We start from the raw sequence: 22,066 nt of genomic DNA on the forward strand, positions 1-22,066 counted from the left end.
AACAAACAAAAATAAATAAAAATAAATAAAATAAAAATTAAAAAAATGAAAAATAGATTTTTTTTTTATAGTTTCAGATTATATGTTTTCAGATTCGAAATTTTTATAATTTTTTTTTCGAAATTTATTTTTTTTTTATTTTTTTTTCAAATTTTCTTTTTATAATTTAAAAATACTTTTTAAAACTGTTTTTAAAATTTTTATTTTTTATTTTAATATTTTTTTTTTATAAAATTTTAAACTCTAATTCCAAAACCCCACCCCTTAACTCTAAACCCTAAGGTTTGGATTAATTAACCCAAGGGGTATAAATATATATTTACCTCTTTAATGAAATCTATTTTTGTGACTTTGAACCTTAAGTGCTACTTTGGGAACATAAACTTGGTTTGGTGCTATCCTAGTCTTTTTCTCTATAACTTACTTAATATTTGATTTAAAAGCAATTTATACCGTTCAATCTTCAATAATCAATAAATTGTTTGATATACTTATCCCAGTGACCAAAGAGTAACCACCAAATCAACAAAAACATGTTAAAGCAAAATAATTAGACAAACAAAAAACAAATTTGGCTCATTCTTTCTTTGGCATGATTTGTCTAGCCTAAGCCTCTACACAGTTATCGTTTTATAACTAATAATGTTTAACTTCAAGATATGAAAGAATGTATTGTCAAAATAAATAAAAAAGATATGAAAGAATATACCTATCATAATACCACCACTTCAATTTGGATTATATATAGTTTGACAACCCATCATGCGTATTTATCTCATCTTGCATAGTTCAAATAACATATAATCTATATTTTTCTTACAACAGAAGGAAATGGCGGGACCTCCATAATTTTTCTAGAGGTTTGGTTTGTTCGTATTGTATTAATCGAATAAACTAGTCGAATAACACAACGCGAATGAACCAAAACAAGAGCTTAAACATATGCTTTTGCCTCCTCTTGATCTTGGCTCTACCACTATAAATAAACCGCTCCAACAATAGCTTTAAGAAAAAGACACAAAACATCTATCGAACTAATAATTTACAAACTACATTTTTTTCTTGCAAGAACAAGATGCCTACAGTGTTAACAGATGTCTTTAGAGGCCATCCCATTCACCTCCCACACACTCACCAACCTGACTTCACATCCCTTAGTGAGCTCCCGGATTCTTACACGTGGACCTCCAAAGACGATCCCCTCTTCACCGCTCCTCCTTCCCCTCCGGACGCCGGTGAAAGCATACCTCTCATTGACCTGAATCACCCCGACGCGGCCAACCAAATCGGCCGTGCATGTAGAACGTGGGGTGCGTTCCAGATAGCAAACCACGGCGTGCCTTTGGAACTTCTCCAAGGCATTGAGTTTCTCACCGGTAGTCTTTTTCAGCTACCAGTTCAACGCAAGCTTAAGGCGGCTCGGTCAGATACAGGTTTCTCTGGCTACGGCGTCGCTCGTATCTCATCTTTCTTTAATAAGAAAATGTGGTCCGAAGGCTTCACCATCACCGGTTCCCCTCTCAATGATTTCCGTAAACTTTGGCCCCAACTTCACCTTAACTACTGGTACATATTCTTTCTCAAAAAAAAAAAAAACTACTGGTACATATCTCTATATGTCTGCTTATAGTTATGTAATTATATGATGTATAGTGCCGTCATATTTCTTCGAAAAATATTAACAGTATATTTAACCTTAAAATCATTAACTCTATATATATGTTTTTAAATTATAGATCCTAAATTTCGAAATATAAATCATTTTTTTTTAAACTAAGTTATGTTCGGCTCTAAAGACGGTCATGATATATATTGGTTGCATGGAATAATAACCTGGGAACATGAATAACAGATGCAACCAATAATTTCATGTCGTGAAAGATTAGTGGAATCAAAACTTAAGACAGCATAATGAAAATCTAGCATAGTACACCCACCTCAATTTTTGAAGATATATAGTTTTATCCGTATCGTAGAAAACAAAAAAAAGAACAAACTTGTTTTTTGTTTGTTTTCTTGTTTATTTAAAAGATCGTACAAATTTTACATCTGTACTAATTAAAGCATAATATTCGTTCTCTTTTTAATTAACAGCGACATCGTTGAACAGTACGAGGAACAAATGCAAAAGTTGGCATCGAAGTTGATGTGGCTATCACTGAATTCACTTGGCGTCACCGAAGAAGACATTAAATGGGCCACGGTCAGTTCAGATTTAAACTGGGCCCAATCTGCCCTCCAGCTAAACCACTACCCGGTTTGCCCTGAACCCGATCGGGCTATGGGTCTAGCACCCCATACCGACTCCACCCTCTTGACCATACTCTACCAGAATAATACCGCCGGTCTCCAAGTATTTCGTGATGATTTTGGTTGGGTCACCGTGCCACCGGTTCCTGGATCACTCGTGGTCAATGTTGGTGATCTTTTCCACATTCTATCCAACGGTTTGTTTAAAAGCGTGATTCACCGTGCTCGGGTTAACCAAACCAGACCCAGGTTATCCGTAGCTTTCCTTTGGGGTCCACGGTCTGATACAAAGATATCACCTGTACCAAAACTGGTTAGTCCTGATGAATCGCCTTTATACCGATCGGTCACATGGACAGAGTATCTCCGAACAAAAGCAACCCACTTCAATAAAGCTCTTTCAATGATTAGAAATCACAGAGAGAAATAATAGTTCATGAGATCATATAATAATATTTGTGATATGCTAGTTAATTTGATTAATACAAATTGTTGTAAATTATTTATCATTGTTTGTCTTAATTTTATTTGCACTATGTTCCACACAAAAATCTGGCACTTATATAATCGTCTAAAAAAATAAAATTTGCAATTATGCGATGAGGGTCCCAAGAAATTATATGACTGAAACGCTAAAGATAGAGTATTTTATACTTACATTAAAGACAAACTACACGGTGTTTGTTCAGGCTTCTACACAATTCAGCTTGTTTGATTGCTATCTGACAGATTGTCTGGAAAAAACGAAAGATCACACCTAATATGATCATATGTCCAAACCTAAAAAAAATTGACCAAAATAAATACAATCTTATTCTTATCCTACTTCTACAAGAGATATACAGTATCATCATAATATGCCCATCTTTATGAAAATTTTCGTGTTGAATTGTCACTGATTAGAAAATAGATAAACATTTTGGTATAGTGGAGACTTGAAATAAAGTGATTTAGAACTTTTTGATCTTCATTACCAAAACTGCAAAATAATAGTAGTAAATAAAAAAAGTAAAGAGTAAATATTAAGGCAATCTCACTGGAAATTCTATAAAAGTATCTAAAATTCAAAACATTAAAAAGTATAAAACTAAAAAATTATCACTACGGCTCGGATCAATCAGTTCAGTATGCTTTCAAACAAGTCTACTTTGTATCTAAATGCGTTTTTCCAAAACCGAGTAGCCGTTAAAGTATAATATAGAAAAAAGTATAAAACTTTGTAAAAAGGTGGTGAGAGAAGTAAATGACATTCTCATCCCATAAACTAAAAAAAAAACTCTCGTGTGATGTGTTGCATGTTATTAGTCCATCTTACTTTTATGATTTTAAATTATTAATTAAATTATGTTCAATTTATTAATATTTCATTTATGAGATGCTTTGTTTGAGATAATGTACATGCTCTTAGTGAATGCCCCATAACAGTATAAACGAGGCCCATTTTCTACTATTTTTGTTTGAAAAAGGGTTTAAACAAAGTAAACACACTATAGTTTTAGATTAGTGATATGTAGGCAATATACACACACTATTGGTTCCGAAGACAACATAAAGCAGACATCTTACTACACAACAAGATTACGAAAGGCATATATTTTGGTTGAAATCAATATCAGGTGTGTGTATAATTGTGATTAGGGTTCATAGTGGGTGCCATAAATCATAGTAGGCCTTGGTCATGGTACAGTGAGCCTTGAGACGAATCTCCAATGTTTCGTAGATCCTTCATGGCGAAAGGGCTAAGGATGGTCGTTGTCCACCTCTTTTTCTGGTGTTGATATATATCATCCCTTCTTGAAACGAGAAGAGACCAAATGAATACCTCACTTCCACGCTCTCTATCTCCACCTTGTGATAAACACGCCTTGATTCTATCGTTTCTTCACCCGTTGTTAACTTATTTAACTAAAGAAACAAAGAATTAGAAATATATAAAGGTTGTGTTGTCTAAAATATGTGATTCATCCAAGAAATTAAAACTAAATTTACTTGAATATTTACGTAACAGTTTTTCTTGGTCGAGTAATTGAGAAATATTATTGTTTACCTTTGTACGAAAAAAGGTTGAAATCAGTCTTGTGTTTATTATATACTCTCTCATTGAAATATAAATCAACGTTAGCTTGTATAAGATGCTTTTCTTTTGACAGCATCTATCTATCTTATTAAAACTCAAGTAAAAAACTGGAGTGTTTGGAAACTTAAATAAGACTATTAAAAAATTTGAAATGGTTGGAAACATGGATTGTACTCAATTAAAAAAAATAATTTTGTTTGAAAACAAGGATAATAGTATTAAAAAAAAGTAATGAGCTTATGTTATTAAGAAAAATTGAAAGTCCATCATATTATAAGAAACTATTTATTTGTGTCAGTTTTAAAATATACCAAAATGGGTCAATCTAATTGCCTAAAATTTGTTCAACATAACTCAAGTACAAAATTGGAGTGTTTGGAGACTTGAATAGGACTATTAAAAAATTTGGAGTGTTTGGAAACATGGATTGCAGTCTTTTTTAAAAAAAAAATTTTGTTTGAAAACAAGGATAGTAGTATTAAGAAAAAAAGTAATGAGCTTATGTTTTTAAAAAAAATTGAAAGTTATCTAGGCCACTTTTAAAATATACCAAAATGGGTCAATCTAATTGCTTAAATTTTTTTTTTCTAAACTAACCATAAAACAAAATTTAAACTTTATATACATATTTCAAATCAAAATAATAATACAAATTTGATTTATATCAAAAATTGATTCAAAAATATACATATATTCAAAAATGGATTTTTACTAAACTATTTTTCAATAACCATTATAAAAAAATATTGTCAATATATATAAGAAAAATATAATACAAAGCCCAATTTAAAATACCAACTCAAATTATGGTTTTTATATTTCATATTAAGTTTTAAAAATATAATATATGTAATTATTTATATGATGGTATGTATAAAATACTATTAATTATATGATTACTTATATGATGGTACATATAAAATACGATTAATTATATGATGATAAAATACGATATATAGTAATGACTAGGGATGGGCTTTTGGGTACCCATACGGGTTTGGTTCTGATCGGTTTGTATTTTGGGTTTTCGGGGTCAAAGATTTCAGCCTTATTAGAATGTTTCTAAATTTTGGTTTGAGTTCGATTTGGATCTTTGCGGGTTTGGTTTGGGTTTGAATAACTAATTTAGATTATTTTTAAAGTCTTAAATCATTATATATTTTAAATTTCTCAAAATGTATAAATAAAATAATATATTACGTATAAATTTGAATAATATATGTCATAATACTTAAGCTTAACATATCAATTGGCTTGATTTAAAATTTTGGATACGAAATCAATAATTATTTTAAGTATTTTTGGTGATTTGAGTATACTTTAACTATTTCAGATATTTACTTTTGACTATCTATATATATTTTCAAGTATTTAAACCAATTTAAAAGTATCATTTTTGATGTTTTATATACGTTAAATCCAAAAATAATAAATATATATAAGTATATAAATCTAATTTTAGATAAATTCGGATACCCAAATACTTCGGTTCGGATCAGATTCGGTTCTCTAAATAACAAAATTTTGAATAATTAGAATATTTAATCAATTTATGTTCGGGTTTGGTACTATATTTTTGGATCGGTATCAGTTATGTTCCTCGGATTCATTTTTCCAAATCCTAATAATTATATGAAAAACAAATATCAACATATTTTTCAAAATATACACCCGCGCAGGCGCGCGGGTCAAAATCAAAAATTTAAACTTTATATACATATTTCAAATCAAAATAATAATTCAAAGTTGATTTATATCAAAAATTGATTCAAAAATATACATATATATTCAAAAATGGATTTTACTAAATTATTTTTCAATAACCATTATAAAAAAATGTTGTCAATATATATAAGAAAAATACAATACAAAGTCCAATTTGAAATACCAACTCAAATTATGGTTTTTATATTTCATATTAAGTTTTAAAAATATAATATATGTAATTATTTATATGATGGTATGTATAAAATACTATTAATTATATGATTACTTATATGATGGTACGTATAAAATACGATTAATTATATGATGACAATATACGTATATAATATAATGACTAGGGATGGGTTTTCGGGTACCCATACGGGCTTGGTTCTGATCGGTTTGCGTTTCGGGTTTTCGGGGTCAAAGATTTCAGCTCTATTAGGATGTTTCAAAATTTTGGTTTGAGTTCGATTCGGATCTTTGCGGGTTTGGTGGGTTTGGATAACCCATTTGAATTATTTTAAAAGTTTTAAATCATTACATATTTTAAATTTCTCAAAATTTATAAATAAAATAATATATTACATATAAATTTGAATAACATATGTCAGAATACCTAAGCTTAACATATCAATTGGTTTGATTTAAAATTTTGGATATGGAATCAATAACTATTTTAAGTATTTTTGGTGATTTGAGTATACTTTAACTATTTCAGATATTTACTTTTGACTATCTACATATATTTTCAAGTATTTTACCAATTTAAAAATATCATTCTTGATGTTTTATATACGTTAAATCTAAAAATAATTAATATATTTTTAGATAAATTCGGGTACCCGAATACTTCAGTTCGGATCAGATTCGATTCTCTAAATAACAAAATTTTGAATAATTCGAATATTTTATCAATTTATGTTCGGGTTTGGTACTATATTTTTGGATCGGTATTGGTTCTGTTCCTCAGATTCATTTTTCCAAATCCTAATAATTACATGAAAAACAAATATCAATATATTTTTCAAAATATACATCCGCGCGGGTCGAAGTCTAGTCAAATTTTAAAACCTTAAAATCTCGCATTAAATATCACACGTATTCGCGGGTCAATTTTACGCTAGCGGGCTACTATGGCCCAAAGACCCGACCCACTCAATTTAATTCAAATTTGTTTTTTCATTTCCGAACAGCGTGGGATCTAATTGGTCGGGAACGGGTTTGACGTTTCCCAATTTCTACAAAATGTACACTTTGACTTTTCTTAAGCCGCCGACGTTGACCACCTTCGCATTATTCTTTTTTCTTGACCACCTTCACTTATTATTGTTCAATTTGGTAAACAGATAAGAAGAACATCGACGGTCTTCTCTACGCTTTCCCTTTCCAAAAATATCCACACCTCGGAAAACTCTACAGATGCGGCTGCAATGGCGGCGGCCACAGTGGTCACCACCTCTACTCCTCTTCATCCTCATCCTTACCACTCTCCTCCCTTCCTCATCCTCCATAGATTTCCTCTACAACAACTTCACCTCCGCAGCAAACATGACCGACCTCATCCTCATCCAAGACTCCCGCGTCGAATCCACCTTCATCCGCCTCATCAACGAGTCCAACCAATTCTCCTTAGGCCGCGTTTTCCACCCGCAGAAGCTCTCGATCATACCCGATCCGACCCGAAACCCCACCCGGCTCTCCTCTTTCTCAACCTCCTTCGTCTTCTCTATTCTCCCCGACATCTCCACAAGCCCTGGCTTCGGCCTCTGCTTCGTCCTCTTGAACTCCACCTCTCCTCCGGGGGCCATCGCCAGCCAAAACTTCGGTCTCTTCCCCGATATGCCCTCCCGAGTGCCCGCTCCTCTTATCGCCGTCGAGTTCGACACCGGTCTGAACGACGAAGTCAACGACATCGACGGGAACCATATAGGAATCGACCTTAACAGCATCTTGTCCGTTAAAGAGCAAACCGCAGGGTACTATGATTCAGTTAACGGAAGCTTTGTCTCCGTTGACATGCGTAACGGACAGAACATACATGCGTGGATTGACTTCGATGGTCCGAACTTCGAGATCAACGTTACCATCGTTCCAGCTGGTTTGCGTAGACCTCGCCGACCTACTCTCACTTTCCGTGATCCCGTCATCGCCAACTATGTTTCGGCGGATATGTTTGTTGGCTTCTCTGCTTCCAAGACTACTTGGGTTGAAGTTCGGAGGATCCTCGCTTGGAGCTTGAGCGACACCGGAGCTCCCCGAGAGATCAACACGACGGGGCTACCGGTGTTCTTTCTTGATTCTCCGTCGTCCTCTCTCTCAACCGGAGCAATAGCCGGGATCGTCGTCGGTTGTGTTGTCTTTATATGTTTACTTGGTGCTGTTGGTTACTTTATCTGGTGGAAGCTGATAAGAGAGGAGGAAGAAGAAGAGGCTGAAGAGTGGGAGCTTGAGTTTTGGCCTCACCGTTTCAGCTACGAAGATCTCTCCGCCGCGACGGACTCTTTCTCCAACGACCGTCTCCTCGGATCCGGCGGGTTCGGTAAAGTCTACAGAGGAGTTCTTTCAAACAGCAACGAGGTCGCTGTGAAGTGCGTGAACCATGATTCGAAGCAAGGGCTGAGAGAGTTCATGGCGGAGATCGAGAGCATGGGACGTCTCCAGCATAAGAATCTCGTTCAAATGAGAGGCTGGTGTCGCCGGAAGAACGAGCTCATGCTTGTGTATGACTACATGCCTAACGGGAGCTTGAACCAGTGGATATTCGACAACCCTAAAGAGGCAATGCCGTGGCGGCTAAGGCGGCAAGTGATCAACGACGTGGCTGAGGGGCTTAACTATCTCCACCACGGGTGGGAGCAAGTTGTTATCCACAGAGATATTAAATCGAGTAACATTCTTTTGGATTCCGACATGCGTGGGAGGCTTGGGGACTTTGGTTTGGCTAAGCTGTACGAGCACGGTGGAGCTCCCAACACGACGCGTGTGGTGGGGACGCTTGGGTACTTAGCGCCAGAGCTAGCGTCTGCTTCGTCTCCGACGGAGGCGAGCGACGTGTATAGCTTTGGTGTTGTGGTGTTGGAGGTGGTGTGTGGGAGGAGACCGATTGAGTATGCTGAGGAGGAAGATATGGTGCTTGTGGATTGGGTTAGGGACTTGTATGGTGGAGGAGTGGTGGTTAGTGCGGCTGATGAAAGAGTGAGGGCAGAGTGTGAAACGGGGGATGAGATTGAGTTGTTGCTTAAGTTAGGACTGGCTTGTTGTCATCCTGATCCAGCTAAGCGACCTACTATGAGAGAGATTGTATCGCTCTTGATTGGCTCGCCACAGGAGGATTTGTTGACTGGACTCACGCCGGTAGCTGCTGCTGATACTGCTTCTCCCTCTGCACAGGCTTGAGTAGCTTTTGTTGTTTTTGTGTTGTGTTGTGTTGTGCGGAAGATGTGTAAAAATGAAGACTGATTATTTAAACTCCAAATTTACATGTTGATATTATTCAAGACCATTTAGATAGTAGAACTGTCCAATGTTGTCTTATGAAACATTCGTTTTAGTCTCTAGATCCTAAAAATAATATACATAGATCCAATAACTTCTGAATTGTAAATTTTTTTATTAAAATGTTTACGATCCCCATGACTGGCCGTGCACCTAAGCTATCTCCCCCTTTGGAACATTCTTTTTGGTTGAATCAAACAACACTAGGCCTTGTATTTGAGGAAATAATTAAACAAGAAAAAATGAATGTTGAAGAGAATAGGACGGTCTAGATAAAAGTGGAAGAAAACCGACTATGTAAACTTCCAAGAATGTGGTCGTGGCATTGGGAGTTTTGAGCCAGTTAACGAAGACCAACTTTTTATATTAATCGTCCTGGATTCAATTAGAATCTTCGACTAAGACTATTATTTTCAACAATTAACGGTTGTCGGTTACAGTTTTTTTTTTTAGGGTCGACTAGAAGGTGTTATGCTTAGAACTAGTCAATGCACCAGTCCAATGCATTTGGTGCTTGTGTATGTGCTCTTGGTGCTAATGCAGCAAAGCTTATTGGTGATAACCGCATCGCGACTAAACACGTTTCCATGAGGTAGTTCGTATTTGCTCTCGTGTAAACATGATTTTTTGAAGCTTGATATGTTGGATTTGGTACATTGACTCAGAACCTTGCAATATAGTCTACACCAATCAAAATATCTCTTTATTCAGTGGTCAGTGCTCTCCTAGTTAATTAAAAAGAAAGTCATAACTCTATCGTATTAGAATTAAATATCACTTTATCTTTTTTTTTTTATTTAAACCAATAACAGTATAGTTTTATGTTGGCCATGAATCAAGCCTTTGATAAACTACTTTGATGTAACACATAAGACAAGACTTAATCATATTATATCTACAATTGTCTGGAACACAAACAAAAACACGAACTGTATATGTTAACTCTACAACAGAGTATTCAAGGAATCAGCAAGATCACAGAAGGATACAACCCAGCAACATGGATGCTTGAAGTCTCAAACACTTCTCAAGAAGCTGCTTTAGGAATTGACTTCGCCCAACTCTACAAAAACTCAGACCTTTATAAATACGTATATATATATATATATCCAAACATCTCATCATATAACTTTCTGCTTGTGTAGGAGAAACAAAGAGCTCATCAGGGAGCTAAGCCAACCAGCTCCAGGATCAAAAGATCTGTATTTCCCAAATGTACGGATCGTTTTTGACTTTCACCTTCTACGGTATGATGGCTGTGGCCAAGACGCCTAACCACCACATCGCCTCCGTTGTCTCCTCCGCTTTCTACGGCATCTGGAATCTCTTCTCCGGCTTCCTCATCCCTCGTCCTGTAAGCACACCAAAATTTGAAAATGCCGTTATTTATAACTATTAAATATTTCAAAATTAGGCCTTAAAACTTATTTTATTGTTAAATTAGACCCTCAATTTTGTTTGGATTAAAAACAGAGAATGCTTGTATGGTGGAAGACCGTTATATAACTGTTATAACTATTAAATATTACAAAATAAGTCCTTAAACCTATTTTATTATTAAGTTTTGACGCTGAACTTTTGTTTTGGATTTATAAACAGAGTATGCCGGTATGGTGGGAATGGTACTACTGGCTCTGTCCTGTTTCATGGACACTATATGGTCTAATCACATCACAGTTCAGTGATATTACAGAACCGATGGCAGATAGTACAAGTGTGAAGCAGTTTATTAGAGACTTCTATGGACACAGAGAAGGTTTCTTGGGAGTGGTGGCCGCCATGAATGTCATCTTCCCATTGGCCTTTGCTATCATATTTGCTGTTGGAATCAAGACTTTCCATTTCCAAAAGCGATGAACAGTTTTTACTTCTTTATTTTTGAAATGCATATGCTTAGCATTCAATTTCCTGTAACACAATGAAAAGTCATTTTTTGTAATGATATTAATAAAAGGGTGATCAACAACACATAACAACATCAATGGATTAGATTGAATCTCTAGCTAATGTTACGTACCGAACAATTCCGAGTGCACGTACATCAATGTGTTACAAACTTTAAATCAATTCTGTTTTCAGTTAATGGTGATCATCATACATGTTCAAAATGGCAAATAATAAGTGGAAGATCACATACTCATTTTTTTCTGGAAAACACTTTGAGTCAAATAGAGAGAAGACTAATTGTCAAATAATATGTTCGTTTTATTTTGTCAGAGAGACAATTAAAAGAAAAAAACTCTCTGTCACATCTTATAGTGATGCAAAAAAACAAACTATGAATCTATATGTGGTATTATCATAAGCTAAACCAATGTTTCATTTAGCAGCTTCTGTGGCTTTCTCAGTGATACGCAGACTTTCAGCTTTACGCACAACTTCCTCTGCCACAAGCTTCACGTGACCGCTCAGATTGTTGCTCTCCTTCTCCTCATGGTTCACTGTATTCACCTCCCATATTCTCACCGTCCCGTCTTCTGAGCCTGACGTGTATGAATCACCTCCTGGCGCATACCTCACGCAGTGAACTGGTCCGTGGTGACCCTTGTTACACCCTGGATTCACCGGATTTGTCTTAAAAAAGGTTACTTACTTACACACAGATTCCTAAAATGAAAGAAACTTACCAATCTCTTCTCCGGTATGGAAGTCAAACCTATGGACCCACATATCTTCTCCCCCAGCAATGAAAGTGTTCCCGTTTTTAGGTTCCAAGGATGCTGATTCAACGTTGCAAGGCATCTCATAGCTCTTCACCAATCCAAAACTGGGAAGAGCATGACAAAACCTCCAAGCTTAAAGAAGACAAAGAGAAAACCAAAAAACTGTATGCCTTGTGAAACTTACTTATTGGCGTCCCAAAACTTAACACTAGACCCATCAGCAGTAGATATGTATCTCCCATCCTGACTTACTTCAGCACTAGTAACCGGGAACTTGGTTTCTAATGTTTGAACAATCTTGTCATTTCTTATGTCCCATAACCTACAGAGGACATATAGGATGATAAGACCAGGAGTATACTAAATGACTGAGTTCTAAACCCAGGAACGATGTGGTGACATACCTAATGTCACCGGTGTCAGTGCAAGAGCTTAAGATAGTATTATCACTATGAAGCCACTCAACGGTTCTGATAGAACCAGGAGGAGTTCCTACTTCTTTTGGAGGCGCGTCTGGCCGATTCATATCGAATATCCGAAGTTTTTTCTCCATTCCACCAGTCAGCAAACGGTGAGTGTCCTAAAAAGCAAAGTACTATGCACTCAAATCCCAAAAATAATTTTAGAGAATCTCATCATTGAGAACACAATGGCAAGGTGATCGAGTCACTCTTTCCTGGGAAAAAGAAACAAGAGCTTACCTGTGAGAAGGCACATGCACGAACAATGTGCTTGTGTTCAAAGGAGTGCAACTCATTCCCAGTCAATGCATTCCATATCTTCCTGAAACGTGTTATAATCACAAAACAAAAAAAGTCTTAATCCCTGGGACGTTACCTGTTCCCATCACCAATGGATACAAGAATAAAACTGGTTAACTACAATCTTGAAACGCAGGAACAAAGAAAGAACATACGCAGTGAAATCAGCAGAAGCAGAGGCAGCACGCATCGCATGTTTATCAAGGCTGCAACTCCAAACTGCTCCTTTATGTCCTTCAAAAGTCCCTATCCAGTCCCCAGTCTCCCCATTCCTCAACATCGGGACCGAATCTAAACACATCAAAACATCACCCAAACTCATAACCCTAATCTCTCTCAATCAAATCAGCAATAAGACAAGATGATCTTGAATCAAATCTGGGACAGAGAAAAGAAAAAAGATCGTACCTTTGCTGGCGCTGATGAGGAAGAACCCGTCTGGAGTAATCGGGCTGTACGAGACATCGACGACGGGACGAGAATGACCGTGACAAACTAATGGAACTCCCATCGTTGAGGATCGAAATCGGAGTCTGTTTGATCGGTGCGAATGTACGTGAGAGCTGCCACGAAAGTCCCCCCCTTGAAGAGGATCACACCTTTTTTATATAATTGGAAAGAGAGAAAGTGAGAGAAGAAGGAAATGATCAAAAGGAGCAAACTTTTTATAATTTTTTTTTTTTTATGGGCAGAGAAGAACGCGCGGAGACGACGATGGTAGTTACGCTCAGAGACATGAAACGTTTCGTAATTTACGAGTAAGGGCTTTTATTTAATACATTTTGATATGTGGCCCGTTAAGTTAAAGTAATTCCTTCTCAGTCCGAATTTAACAATTGTTTTTTTTTTGGTAGTAGTACAGAAAATGTACCAACATCTCTTTGTATTCTAGTCCTCTACAAGACTACACTAGATACTGAAAACTTCCACTAAAATGTACGAGCCTCTTCATTCCTCTTAAGTAATAAGATTCAACACTAAGATAAGCGTTGGTATATTAATGTTAAAGATGAGTTGTTTAGCACCAAGGATCCGTGGCGCAATGGTAGCGCGTCTGACTCCAGATCAGAAGGTTGCGTGTTCGATTCTCGTCGGGTTCAAACCCCCGAATCTTGGTCCTTTAATTTTTTTACCTTTTTCCGTCCAAAAACTTCAAAATCTTAATTATTACCCATCAGTCTTACAACCTTGCCAAATTGACATTTTTTTATGCATACTGCGCGAATTTGTTTTAATTTCTCTCTTTTTTGTAAAACAATTTAATTATGTTTTCTACAGATCATCGGACGGAACTATTTGTTGTTCACCGGAAATTTTCATCTTCCTCCCCGGGGAAACACTTTTGATGTATGAGAGAACCTTGAATGCAAAAACAAAAACGAGCTCCGAAGAACTCGAGTATTCTACAAGAAGAATGCAAAATTGCAAGTCTTGCAACCATGTAACAAAGTATGAAAGCTATGAATGAATATTTTTGATTTAAACAGAATCTTTTGAATATGCGAAGATGAACTCACAGCTATGGAACAACACTTGACTAACTGAAACATAAATACAAACAATGTAAGAATTATGCCTAGAACCAGAGCTGATGTCACTAAAGAGACCTAAACAGTGAGAGAGTACAGTATGTATAAAAATCAAAACTTGGATTGAATTCAACATACACTCGGCACTTGGAATAATCTTCACGGAGTCCATCTGGTACCATTGAACTCCAACCGGGGCATTGAAGTATTAGCATCACTTGCTTGACCACCCCTTACACCAATAAAAAGATTGTGCATGAACGCATCAAAGTTGAGATCGATCAAGGGATGGTGATGCGGAAGCTGATAGAGAGATCTCTGCTCTGATTCCCATCTCTGACGAGCGTTGATCATCTCAATGAACTCCGCTCTCTCCAAATCATCCCACTTGCGTTTCTCCAAAGGGTCCACTTTCGGAGGCGTAAAACCCGGATGCTCAGCTTTCAAGTGTGTCTTGAGCTGAGAATAGCTCCCAGAGAAACCGCACTTGTCCATAGAACAGCACCTCGGTCTCGCATTCATGAATCTCCGCGCGGAGGTAGACTTCACCGTCCCGTGAACCTCTCCTCTGCAGTAGGGACAGCTAAGAGTCTTGACACTGCATCGGCTTGTGTTCTTGTTTCTGCGGAACTGCTTGAAGCAGTTGGAGTGACGCGCGCTAGTGTCGCACATGTAAGCACGGCATCCTTTGGAGAAGGAAGAGCATTGCAAGAGGACGGCATTGTGCGGCGGCTCCATGCAGATCACACACCTAACATCCTCCCATTCACTCACACTCTCTGAATCGAGAGGTGATGACGACTCGGCTTCTTTCTGTTTCTTGCTCCGACAAGAGCGTAGCGGGTAAGGCGATACCCTGTCTCTGTTGCTTGAAACCGGCAGAACCCGTCTTTCTTTAAGCATCTCACACACTGAAAACAAACACAAAAGCGTTAAAACTTAAGCTCATTACACATCTATTTCAATATGTCTGAAGAGTAGAGAAAGACAGAGAACATGAAGCTGTTTATGGTCGGATCGAACATAGACAAAGTCCTCAAACACCAAACCAAAGCATTTACATTCGAATAGATACAACACAACACCCCAATACATATTCAATGGAGACAAAACACGAGCTTAGTCCTAGTGATTACTGAACGTTACATTACAATCAACAGATGATAAACAGACAAGCAAGAGAAGATGATGTTTTTTCAACTCGATTCAATTGAATTTGGAGCTATTCACTTATCCCAATTACAAACAGTTGCAGACTTCTCAATCACCTGAATCAACGAATAAACATTCGATTCGATTCAGCTGCAGATTATCAAGCAGGAAACAGATCAATTTCGATTGCAATTCAACGAGTATATGAAACAGGAAATGAAAAACGCCAAAAAATTGATTCCCAGAAATTTTCTGATCGTATCCACAAACAGCTAAAACGACATCGGATCGAGGAGGAATCAATCGCCGATAGAAAAGAATAAAATATTACCTGGCCGGAGAAACGAAAGAGGCTCTTTTTGAGAGAGAGAAAGGAGTTTCGTAATGAAACGGTGAAGATGGAGAGAAACAATTAAAAGATGCGCGTGCGTGCGTGAGATGTGAATGTGAGATTGCATTTGCTGGTGGAGGAGGTCAGGGGCTTTTATAGGCGCCGAGTGACGTGTTTTCGGAATGACGAAAATGCCCTGACCTCGTGGAAGTCCACCCTCTTCTACTTTCCTTTGCAATTTAACCATATTTGTCTTTTTCCCTTCCTTTGCCGTTGCTTTTCCTTTTCTGCGGCTTCTAAAGTTTTTTTTTCCGCCAAACATTCATTACACATCCTTCGAAAAACATAAGTTTATTATTTTAAATAAATGATATTTTTTTTTTCATTTGAATCTGTTAGAAAATGATTCAAACAAATTCAAAGATTCTTCATTCAGCCACCACCAAAATAAAATCAGACATATTTTTTCCCTATATATCAAATAAATTCAAAGATTCTTACCAAACATAAATAAATTCAAAGATAATATATAAAGTTATGTGGGTTATCTCATATTAATTTTACATCAGTTGGGAATCCGTATAGATGTTAAATTCAATTTTCATATTCAAACCAATTTACAGCACAAGTTTTATAGGTAAGCTTTACATGCGTTTTTACATCTTTGAAAAAGATTACAACAAATCGTATAATAACTTGTGGATTTTTTTTTTTTTTTTTTTTTAAAGGTAACTATAACAACTTGATTATGAATTTTGAACACACGTGAACCCCACGCGCCCCTAACTTGCGACAAAGAAGGCGAAACCTAACAAATCTCCGACTTGAAATTCGGCGAGGCCGCGGTGAATCGTCGTCGATAGAGAAGCTCCAGCGTCCTCTCTTCTCCTCTCCACCAACCTCTCTCTTGTTATCTCCATGGAGTCAGGGATCGATGCTCCCCTGCCTTCGTCATCAAACGTCGTCGGACATGAAATTTCTGTTTCAGAGGACGTAAATGAGCCTGTCGTCAAACCTCTGTCTCTGCTTTCGCCATCGGCCATGTCTTCTTCTTCTCTGCTGACCGTGTCCTCACCGGCTCTGACGGATTCGGTCTGTGGAGGCTCTCTGTCTCTGGTTTCGATGCCTTCCGCGTCGTCGGTTTTGTTGAACACAACTACTGGAATGTCTCAAGTCCAGACCATATGCTCAGATATCGCTTCTTCACCGTCGGCTGTGTTCTCAGGCGTTGACCCTTCCCGTACGTTGGAAAACTCCGAAGGACAAGGAGAAGGATTTATGGTCTCTCCAGTTGTTGACACGGGCCTCGACTCTACCCAGTCACCACAACTACAAAGCGTGAGGACGCGATCTGTAGATACTGATATCACGGAGAATACGCAGTCGGAATCTTCTCATCAAGAAACGGTATTTGTCCCTACCTTAGGTGCTTGGGCAAAACCCCTCCTCTTTAAACCTCCAGCAATACCTACGACCCCAAGTACTCCAACAGATAATGAACTGGCAAAAGTAGGTAATCAGTTAGCTGCTCTTTGGCCAACCTTAAATGATGCGATTCTGAACAAGAAGCCAAAAACCAAGCAGCCAACTCGTACCTTAATGCCTCCGGTTGAGAAACTTCCGCTTCCTGAGCTAAAACCTGACGGTAGTCTTCGATTCCCGTGGGCTGCGAGATTGAGTCCCCAATCACGGAATCTTTATCGAGCAGCATCTCCGACTTATCGACTTGATGGTACTCCTGAGATATCTATTCCTTCTAAGGTCCTAAAGCTTGGTCCAGAGAATAAGGACGAGTACATCATAGGAAAATTCCACAAGTGTTCTCTACCGCCAGGTGGTCTAATTCATGCTGTGGTTAATAGAATTTGGGGAAGGAGCTGTAAGATTAGTTGTAAGAAGATTGGAGAATCATCTTACATGTTTCATATCCCGCATGAACCAACTCGTCATTGGGTTATTCAGCGTGGAGTTTGGCATATTGACGACTCTTCGTCCTTCCATGGACTCCGGAAGGTTCTTTCAAAATCCCAGAAATATCAACACTACCGGTATGGGTCAACTTGAAACAGATTCCTGATTGTTGCTACTCTAGACTAGGGATTAGTCATATTGCTTCAGGCCTTGGAGAACCCATTCTAACTCACAAACCTCGACTTGATCCCACGAGTATGGGTGAAGCAAAGGTTTTGGTTGAGATGGAATTGGATAGAGATTTTCCAAAGATAATTGCACTTGATGATACACAAGGAAACATTTTTCTTGTTGAGGTCGAGTACACATGGATTCCTTCTATGTGTGAAAGGTGTGGTAACCTAGGCCACAAAGAGAAGAGGTGTCTCTTACCTTCAAAGCCGGCAGATGAGCAAAACTTGCCACAGCATCCGATTGTTGTTAGCAATGAGGTCCCGGTAGTGGATATTGATCATATTCTTAAAAGTAAACATTCAGAAGATTCTATTGGAGCTGATCCCACTGCTACTATCCAAGATCCAATAGATACTGCTCATACTCTACTTTAAATCCTACTGCGTCTCCAGAGGTATGCACATCCAACTTAAAGACTACCACATTATCTTTTTCTTCTCCCTCACAACTAGAGAAGACTGCTTCTCCGCTTACTTCAGCTACTCCTCCCGACACATTAGTAGATTCACAATCTACTCCTACTGCTACTCCGATTATGGATTGTTATCCATCAAAAATTACCAACAACGAGGTCATTGAATCTTTAGTTGTTGATCTGATGACCACAACACCTATACATTGTGCTTTTGAGAGCTCTTCTCGATTTTCAGTGTTAGGAAATGTGGATGAAGCTGAGATTGAGCCTCCAAACTCAATCAGCTTGACAAGAGGTGGGAGGGAATCAAAACCTCCAATCAAGTACGAGAGCATGGAATGGAAGACAGTGCGAGGGAGGGGAAAGCGCGGCCGTGGTGGCCGTGGTTCATCTCATTAGCTACTGATTCTTATCCCATTTTATGGTTTCACTAGTCTCTACCTTTGTTCATTGGATAGGGTCTAAACACTACACGAAGCTTGTTTCGTGCAAACTTTTCCCACTATAAGATCCGAGGTCTTATCCTTGTAATATTTATGTTTTAATATGAAAGCCCTTTTTCAAAAAAAAAAAAAAAAAAACTTGTGGATTTTTTTTCAAATTCTAAAATATTTTTTTAGTCTTATATCCAAGACTATGTTTTTGAACTTATATCCAAAACTATGTTGCTTTAGTCTACTTATATTCTTAAGAAAATATTATGTTTCTTATTAAGTTGTGTGAAAGTAATAAAATTTGTGATCCCTCATCATTTATGTCATTATGTGTAATATATACATATTGTCTTTCCTCATTTGACGTATGCATGTATACATATCATCATCTAACATTTTCAGCTAAGATTATCTTACATACGTGCCAATACATGCTGGTAGAAACATAAATACAATAAAACCAAAGAGATCCCAAATCTTGCCAAATTGCCACTTACACGCAGCCTGCATGATGCAGGTAACGCAAGGAAGAATTAGCTAGCCTGTGTCAAAATCAAACGACAGGAAAGGCTTCCAACTATTATTAGAAATACTTATTCAGAAAATTTCTTAGGGAGACGTATTTTTTGTCGGCACATCTTTCATCATATTTGAAAGCTCAAAGACATTACAAGTTTACAACTGATGCTTAAAGATTAAACCCCATTCATCACCATTTACAACCTTAATTTAATCCAGTATTTAGGGAGACGTGTTATTATTGAAGACATGTGAGAAATAAATTAAGAAATAGCATGGTTATACAAATATATCCGAACATATTGCACCACAAACGCGGCCCAACAATTGAGTTATTTCGGCCCAATAATCAGAAGGCAGTTCAACCCGCCCAAATTTAAAATGACCCGACCCGTAGCTTTTAAATATGAACGAACTCTAAAACCCGCGTCGGCTCTCTTCCTCCTCCCGTTTCCGACGACCATGGCCAAAGAGAAACCGAATCATCTGCTCACCTCCGATGGAGGTTTGCTTCATTCTATCCTCCATGCCATTAACTTATCGCTCAAATTCACTTCTCATTTCTTTTAATTGCGGCTAGATTGGTGAGCACCTGCTTCAATTTATAGATGTAGGTGTTGATGAAGATAGAGATGGAGTGTTAGTAGACGACTCTCACAACGAGCCGACGTTAGGTGATAAACTCGAGAGTAGTCTTAACTTATTAGGCCGAGAGAAACTTTGCAGTAACAGTGATTCTGCTCCGGGAGATGATAAGCCTCCGACCGCAGCCTCCGTTAGCGTTCTGTTGAGACAAGCGTTGCATGCAGATGATCGGTCTCTTCTACTTGATTGCTTGTACAACCGAGATGAACAGGTTCGGTAGTTGTATGTTCTGTTTGTTTCTTTTTAATTGTTTATTTTTTTTCATTCTCGGTTACTTCTTCTGTACAGGTGATTGCTAACTCGGTTGCTAAGTTGAATTCAGCAGAAGTACTCAAGCTTCTGAACTCTCTCCTGCCAATACTACAATCAAGGTGAGAGTTTAAGAATTGAAGCTGGTTTTTAAAGTGGTGGTTTTTAATATAGAGAATAGGCTGAATGATTCTATTATTACGTATACAGAAGGTATTTATACAAGATACAAGTAGGGTATTAACACTAATAAGTATTTACATAAGGATCCTTAGAGTTCTATATATATTCCTTAACACGCCTCCTCAAGATGGTGGTGAGGGAGCAACACCAATCTTGATTCGTGAACTCTGAAAAGGTGTCCGTGAGAGTGGTTTGGTTAGCCCATCCGCAAGCTGATCATGAGTGGAAACGTGTGTGACACGCAAGAGACCGTGCTGTATCTGACCACGAACAAAGTAATAGTCGATGGCTATATGTTTCATCCGAGAATGAAAGACCGGATTCGCACAAAGATATGTAGCACCTATGTTGTCACAATAGATGGTTGGACACGAGTACAGAGGCACACCAAGTTCCATGAGAAGAGAAACAATCCAGCGTAGTTCGGAAGCAGTGTTTGCAACAGAACGGTACTCAGCTTCAGTAGATGATCTGGCAACTCCTTTCTGCTTTTTAGATGTCCAGGAGATCGGTTGGGAGCCGAGGAAGATGATATAGGCATTCGTGGAGACATAGTCGTCAGAATCTCCTGCCCAATCTGCGTCTGAAAACGCATGTAACGTCGGCTTTGTCTGCTTGCGAAGGAAGATCCCATGTGTCAAAGTGCCAGAGAGGTAGCGAAGAACACGTTTCACCGCCTGCCAATGTTCTGTCGTCGGTTTGTGCATGAACTGCGACAACCTATTAACAGCATACGAAACATCAGGACGAGTGAGAGAGAGATACTGGAGACTACCAACGAGACGTCTGTACTCGTGTGGATCAGGCAAAGGAGCGCCTGCATTGAGTGTAAGCTTCGGATGAGTAGCAAGAGGAGTTGAGACAGGCTTAGCATGCAGCATATTCGCCTTGACAAGGAGATCAGTTATATATTTTCGCTGCATCATATGAAGACCCTGCGAGGTGCGGACTGTCTCAATGCCAAGAAAGTAGCTGAGGTTTCCCATATCTTTGATAGAGAAGCGTGATGCGAGAGAAGTGATGACCTGTTGAACCAGATTCTGATCGCTGCCAGTAACCAATATATCGTCAACGTACACTAAGACGTAGACAAAGTGACCCTTGTGGTTGAGGATGAACAGAGAAGTATCAGCCAAAGAATTCTTGAAGCCCGAGCGAATGAGGAATGTCTTGAGTTCTGAGTACCAGGCGCGAGGGGCCTGTTTCAAGCCATATAGGGCTTTACGTAATTTGCAGACATGATGAGGTCGATCCGAATCTGTGAAACCTGGTGGCTGGGACATGAACACTTCTTCTTGAAGATGACCTTGTAGAAAGGCAGTGTTGACATCAATTTGTCTTACTGGCCAGTCATGATTCACCGCAAGACCAAGGACAATCCGAATGGTAGTAGACTTGATAACTGGACTGAAGGTGTCACCATAGTCAATACCTTGTTGCTGATGATACCCTTTGGCTACAATCCGAGCTTTATATCTGTCTATGCTTCCATCAGGATTATATTTGATTGT

General features: G+C 38.0%; 6 protein-coding genes and 1 non-coding gene across 8 annotated transcripts; 5 read left to right on the forward strand and 2 right to left on the reverse strand.

Moving 5' to 3' along the window:
- The first annotated feature begins 227 nt into the window (after positions 1-227).
- LOC103842895 (gibberellin 3-beta-dioxygenase 1-like) lies at positions 228-4,593 on the forward strand. The gene is made up of 2 exons (XM_009119574.2): positions 228-1,566; positions 2,095-4,593. The coding sequence occupies exons 1-2, from the start codon at positions 1,076-1,078 to the stop codon at positions 2,678-2,680; spliced, it is 1,077 nt and encodes a 358-aa protein (XP_009117822.1). The 5' UTR covers positions 228-1,075; the 3' UTR covers positions 2,681-4,593.
- A 2,395-nt stretch (positions 4,594-6,988) lies between these two features.
- Positions 6,989-14,651, forward strand: LOC103842896 (L-type lectin-domain containing receptor kinase S.1). Of its 2 annotated transcripts, XM_033279743.1 has the most exons (2): positions 6,989-9,014; positions 14,383-14,651. In XM_033279743.1, the coding sequence occupies exons 1-2, from the start codon at positions 7,454-7,456 to the stop codon at positions 14,406-14,408; spliced, it is 1,587 nt and encodes a 528-aa protein (XP_033135634.1). In that variant the 5' UTR covers positions 6,989-7,453; the 3' UTR covers positions 14,409-14,651. The 2 variants fall into 2 exon arrangements, with proteins under 2 accessions (XP_033135634.1, XP_009117824.1); XM_009119576.3 differs by lacking the exon at positions 14,383-14,651 and having other exon boundaries at positions 6,997-9,623.
- LOC103842897 (ABC transporter G family member 40-like) lies at positions 10,677-11,760 on the forward strand. The gene is made up of 2 exons (XM_009119577.3): positions 10,677-10,883; positions 11,129-11,760. The coding sequence occupies exons 1-2, from the start codon at positions 10,743-10,745 to the stop codon at positions 11,384-11,386; spliced, it is 399 nt and encodes a 132-aa protein (XP_009117825.1). The 5' UTR covers positions 10,677-10,742; the 3' UTR covers positions 11,387-11,760.
- LOC103842898 (serine-threonine kinase receptor-associated protein) lies at positions 11,650-14,279 on the reverse strand. Its single transcript, XM_009119578.3, has 7 exons — positions 13,362-14,279; positions 13,109-13,244; positions 12,894-12,975; positions 12,597-12,772; positions 12,377-12,514; positions 12,157-12,296; positions 11,650-12,084 (listed from the first exon to the last, which is right to left on the reverse strand). The coding sequence occupies exons 1-7, from the start codon at positions 13,462-13,464 to the stop codon at positions 11,849-11,851; spliced, it is 1,011 nt and encodes a 336-aa protein (XP_009117826.1). The 5' UTR covers positions 13,465-14,279; the 3' UTR covers positions 11,650-11,848.
- Positions 13,982-14,053, forward strand: TRNAW-CCA. The gene has a single exon. It is a non-coding gene; the product is annotated as a tRNA-Trp (tRNA).
- On the reverse strand, positions 14,642-17,008 carry LOC103842899. Its single transcript, XM_033278552.1, has 2 exons — positions 16,753-17,008; positions 14,642-15,393 (listed from the first exon to the last, which is right to left on the reverse strand). Exons 1-2 carry the CDS (start codon positions 17,006-17,008, stop codon positions 14,642-14,644), a joined length of 1,008 nt encoding a protein of 335 aa, XP_033134443.1.
- A 2,932-nt stretch (positions 17,009-19,940) lies between these two features.
- LOC108869700 lies at positions 19,941-20,498 on the forward strand. Its single transcript, XM_018654454.1, has 3 exons — positions 19,941-19,983; positions 20,087-20,334; positions 20,412-20,498. The coding sequence occupies exons 1-3, from the start codon at positions 19,941-19,943 to the stop codon at positions 20,496-20,498; spliced, it is 378 nt and encodes a 125-aa protein (XP_018509970.1).
- The last annotated feature ends 1,568 nt before the right edge of the window (positions 20,499-22,066 follow it).

Source organism: Brassica rapa, chromosome A09 (genome assembly GCF_000309985.2).
Source record: "Brassica rapa cultivar Chiifu-401-42 chromosome A09, CAAS_Brap_v3.01, whole genome shotgun sequence".
Taxonomy (NCBI): Eukaryota; Viridiplantae; Streptophyta; class Magnoliopsida; order Brassicales; family Brassicaceae; genus Brassica; species Brassica rapa.

What these genes read in the sequence shown, in the direction of transcription:
- LOC108869700 (XM_018654454.1), top strand. Translation starts at nt 19,941, where the DNA reads ATGGCCAAAGAGAAACCGAATCATCTGCTCACCTCCGATGGAG. An exon ending in TCTGCTCACCTCCGATGGAG is followed by an intron (nt 19,984 to 20,086) that starts GTTTGCTTCATT and finishes TTCAATTTATAG; the next exon opens with ATGTAGGTGTTGATGAAGAT. An exon ending in TGTACAACCGAGATGAACAG is followed by an intron (nt 20,335 to 20,411) that starts GTTCGGTAGTTG and finishes TCTTCTGTACAG; the next exon opens with GTGATTGCTAACTCGGTTGC.
- LOC103842897 (XM_009119577.3), top strand. Translation starts at nt 10,743, where the DNA reads ATGTACGGATCGTTTTTGACTTTCACCTTCTACGGTATGATGGCTGTG. An exon ending in GCTTCCTCATCCCTCGTCCT is followed by an intron (nt 10,884 to 11,128) that starts GTAAGCACACCA and finishes ATTTATAAACAG; the next exon opens with AGTATGCCGGTATGGTGGGA.
- LOC103842895 (XM_009119574.2), top strand. Translation starts at nt 1,076, where the DNA reads ATGCCTACAGTGTTAACAGATGTCTTTAGAGGCCATCCCATTCACCTC. An exon ending in CAACTTCACCTTAACTACTG is followed by an intron (nt 1,567 to 2,094) that starts GTACATATTCTT and finishes TTTAATTAACAG; the next exon opens with CGACATCGTTGAACAGTACG.
- LOC103842899 (XM_033278552.1), bottom strand. Translation starts at nt 17,008, where the DNA reads ATGGCCGATGGCGAAAGCAGAGACAGAGGTTTGACGACAGGCTCATTT. An exon ending in TTTCGCCTTCTTTGTCGCAA is followed by an intron (nt 15,394 to 16,752) that starts GTTAGGGGCGCG and finishes GTTTGTTTTCAG; the next exon opens with TGTGTGAGATGCTTAAAGAA.
- LOC103842896 (XM_009119576.3), top strand. Translation starts at nt 7,454, where the DNA reads ATGCGGCTGCAATGGCGGCGGCCACAGTGGTCACCACCTCTACTCCTC.
- LOC103842898 (XM_009119578.3), bottom strand. Translation starts at nt 13,464, where the DNA reads ATGGGAGTTCCATTAGTTTGTCACGGTCATTCTCGTCCCGTCGTCGAT. An exon ending in GTGCATGTGCCTTCTCACAG is followed by an intron (nt 12,773 to 12,893) that starts GTAAGCTCTTGT and finishes TTTGCTTTTTAG; the next exon opens with GACACTCACCGTTTGCTGAC. An exon ending in ACTGACACCGGTGACATTAG is followed by an intron (nt 12,515 to 12,596) that starts GTATGTCACCAC and finishes TGTCCTCTGTAG; the next exon opens with GTTATGGGACATAAGAAATG.